The sequence below is a fragment of the Triticum urartu genome, chromosome 2A, assembly GCF_056163025.1.
Source record: "Triticum urartu cultivar PI428250 chromosome 2A, HENAU_Tu73, whole genome shotgun sequence".
Lineage (NCBI taxonomy): Eukaryota > Viridiplantae > Streptophyta > Magnoliopsida > Poales > Poaceae > Triticum > Triticum urartu.
Window position 1 is genome coordinate 461,540,135 of NC_141874.1, and position 3,061 is coordinate 461,543,195.

At 53.6% G+C, this 3,061-nt stretch overlaps 1 protein-coding gene across 1 annotated transcript; it reads left to right on the forward strand.

Annotated features, from left to right (window-relative positions):
• Positions 1-247: 247 nt before the first annotated feature.
• On the forward strand, positions 248-1,626 carry LOC125541673 (uncharacterized). Its single transcript, XM_048705018.2, has 3 exons — positions 248-704; positions 830-1,127; positions 1,213-1,626. The coding sequence occupies exons 1-3, from the start codon at positions 394-396 to the stop codon at positions 1,444-1,446; spliced, it is 843 nt and encodes a 280-aa protein (XP_048560975.1). The 5' UTR covers positions 248-393; the 3' UTR covers positions 1,447-1,626.
• The last annotated feature ends 1,435 nt before the right edge of the window (positions 1,627-3,061 follow it).

Here is a 3,061-nt window from a genome sequence, read left to right on the forward strand (position 1 = left end):
TCATCCTGGAGCCTCGACGCTGTTCCTCTCTTTCCTTTCTTCCCGATGGAACCATCCAGGCGCGAGCATGGACGACAGATGTGCCCGAACTAGACGGCGTCGCATAGAAAAATGAAAATGCGTTACCCCAAAAGTGCCACGCAGCCAGCCCTCGTGTCCTCGGCCCTGTACGTGCCCCGCCGGGAGCCCGGACACGTATCCCATCTGACCGGCGCCAGCGAACAAACAAATACTCCCACTCCCTCTTGCCCAGTTCCTGCTACTCCTTCCTCTGCTTTCCTCTCGTAAATTATAGTCCCGCGGTGCTGCTCTGTTCATTTCTCCGGCGGTCGGCGATCAGTTGTGCACCTGCCGTAGCTGTTGATTGATAGGGGGCTGATTGAGGTAGCTGCCATGTCGGGAATATCGCTGGCAGTGGCGCCGCGGTCTGACCCGGACAACGGGGCGGAGCGGCAGCCGTCGTCGGCGATGCTCGGGGGCGTCATGGGCTCGCTCCGCGTCATCGAGCTCCAGCTCGTCGCCTTCATCATGGTCTTCTCGATGTCAGGCCTCGTCCCGCTCATCGACCTCGCCTTCCCGGTCGTCACCACCCTCTACCTCCTCGCCCTCTCCCGCCTCGCCTTCCCTTCGCTCCACAGCAAGCTCGACGACGAAGCCGCCGCCGCCCACTCCGCCGCGTCCCAGGAGATCTTCCGCGGAAGCAAGTAAGTTCTCATCGCTAACCCGCGCTCCTCAGAGAAGATTAACTTGATTAGCACGTGGGGATTGTTCTTGTATATATTTGGATGCACTGTTCTGGATGATTAATTGTGCGCGCGCGCGCAAGCAGGCTGTTTCAGGTGTATGTGGTGATGGGCACCACGGTGGGGCTGTTCCTGCCGCTGGCGCACGTCCTGGGCGGGTTCGCGCGCGGCGACGACGCCGCCGTGCGCTCCGCGACGCCACACCTGTTCCTGCTCTCGTGCCAGATCCTCACGGAGAACATCGTGGGCTCGCTCGGCGTCTTCTCGCCGCCGCTGAGGGCACTGGTGCCGCTTCTCTACACGGTGCGCCGCGTCTTCGTCATCGTCGACTGGGTCTACGAAGTGTGGACCAACAAGCTCATCACCCGCACCGCCCCCGTTCAGGTGCGTTGATGTCACGATTTCCAGTTTCAGATATGAATCCTTTCCCATCGTGTGTCTGAACATCGCGTTCCGCGGCGTGATGCAGGATAAGGCCTGGGTGTGGTTCGGCAGGTACCTCGCGGTGGCGAACTTGGTCTACTTCTCCACCAACCTGTTCGTCTTCCTCATCCCCAAGTTTCTCCCCCGCGCGTTCGAGAAGTACTTCCACACGCGCGACGAGGTGTACGCCAAGACGGCGGAGGACAAGCGAGCAAGGGATCTGTCCTCGCTCGATGATGACGGTGCGGCAAAATCGGAGGTCTCCAAGAAGGCCGACTGAGATCGATGATCGTGTTCGTTGCGCGGCTGCGCTCGTAGTGTGCTCTGTAGCTTCAACGTTGCTTACCTGTATGTGGACCGGTGTTTGTACATTTGGGTCTTCGCTTCTCATTTCTGAAATTCCGTGTGAATGTAGTACTCCCTTCGTTTCAACATAATTGAAGTTCTAGATTTATTTTAAGTAACTTTTAAAAGGTTGGCCAGCTCAAAAAATGTGTCAAGATCTACAACACAAAATACATAGTATGAAAATATATACAGAATCTCAAAAGAGTAACTTCATGTTCTAGATGTTAGACTTGGTCAAACTTGAACGAGTTTAAACAAATTTGATTTTGAACTCACAAGTCGGGGAATAAAAAAAGTTTGACACCCGCGTCTGTTGAATAATTAGGCATTTTCCGGTTGAAAAAACATGATAGTGAAGATTCTTTTTTGGGGGAAGCATGATAGTGAAGATAATCGAGACAAATAACAAATTGTTGAAACCACTCCCTCCGTTCTAAAATTGCTACTCCCATTGTTCACTTTTATAAGACCTAAGACCTTGAAGACATTTCACTCCCTCCGTTTCAAAGTTGCTACTCCCTTTGTTTACTTTTATAAGACCTAAGACCTTAGAAGACATTTCAGAAATGAAACGACTTACAAAAATGAAAGACCTTGAAGGCATTTCAGACATGAAACGATTTACAAAAATGAAACGATTTACAAAAGTGAAAGGAGAGAGTATTAGTAATAACAAACACTCTTTGATTTAGAAGAATCTTATAGAATTATAGGAACTGCATAAGATAGGACTTCTATAAGAAAAATTCATTTAGGGCCCTTAGGTTTATACGAATGGAATTTTATTTTTATGGAAGAATTCTTCTTACATTTCAAAAAAAAATAAACATTAGTCTAGACTCAATGAAAAATTCTATGACATGAATCAGAGGTCATTTTTTTTTTCTATTCCTACTCATAGAATTTGAGATACATGTCATCTCATTTTCTATAATTTTTTTATTCTTTTGATCTTTCTACCCTGTGAATCAAAGAGGCTTAACCGTAACAGAAAGCATAGAATGACATACAGAAGGGCTCTCTCGTGCGGAGCCACCGCCATGGCGGCCGGAGCCCGTCGGAGCCGCCAGCCCTTTCCCCCTTCTGCTCCCCTTCTCCTCCCCCACCCTCCTCCACGCCCCCGAGCAAGGCGGATGGGCGCCCTTCCACCGCGCTCCTCCAGCCCTCCCCCGCGCCCCTCCCTCCTCCCGCCGCTGTCAGCGTGCGCCGCCGGTCCTCGGTCGTGTTGTGCTGGCGGCGGTGGGCATGCCCTTCCCCGCGCGCGGCCCTCCCCTGCTCGAGCAGTGATGGCCGGCGGCGGTGCGCCTCGGCCGGTGGCGGTCCGACGTCATGGTGTGGAGGCCGGCGTCGCTTGCCGTGGTGGTGCCGCCTCTTGGCAGCGGGGCGGTCCGGTGGTGCTGGCCGGCCGGTGGCGCGTCCCCGGCCTAGATCTGGGCTCGTAGGGTCCCTTCTGGGTACTTGCGGGTCGGCTTCGGTGCGACCGCGACGCTCTCTGTATGGGGAGGCTGGGGAGCGGCTTGGACTGGGACAGCGGCGCCGCCGACATG

Bases quoted from the DNA above. Each gene is read 5' to 3' on its own strand.
- LOC125541673 (XM_048705018.2), top strand. From the start codon at position 394: ATGTCGGGAATATCGCTGGCAGTGGCGCCGCGGTCTGACCCGGACAAC. The intron at 705-829 runs GTAAGTTCTCAT...GCGCGCAAGCAG, and splicing joins GAGATCTTCCGCGGAAGCAA to GCTGTTTCAGGTGTATGTGG. The intron at 1,128-1,212 runs GTGCGTTGATGT...GGCGTGATGCAG, and splicing joins CCCGCACCGCCCCCGTTCAG to GATAAGGCCTGGGTGTGGTT.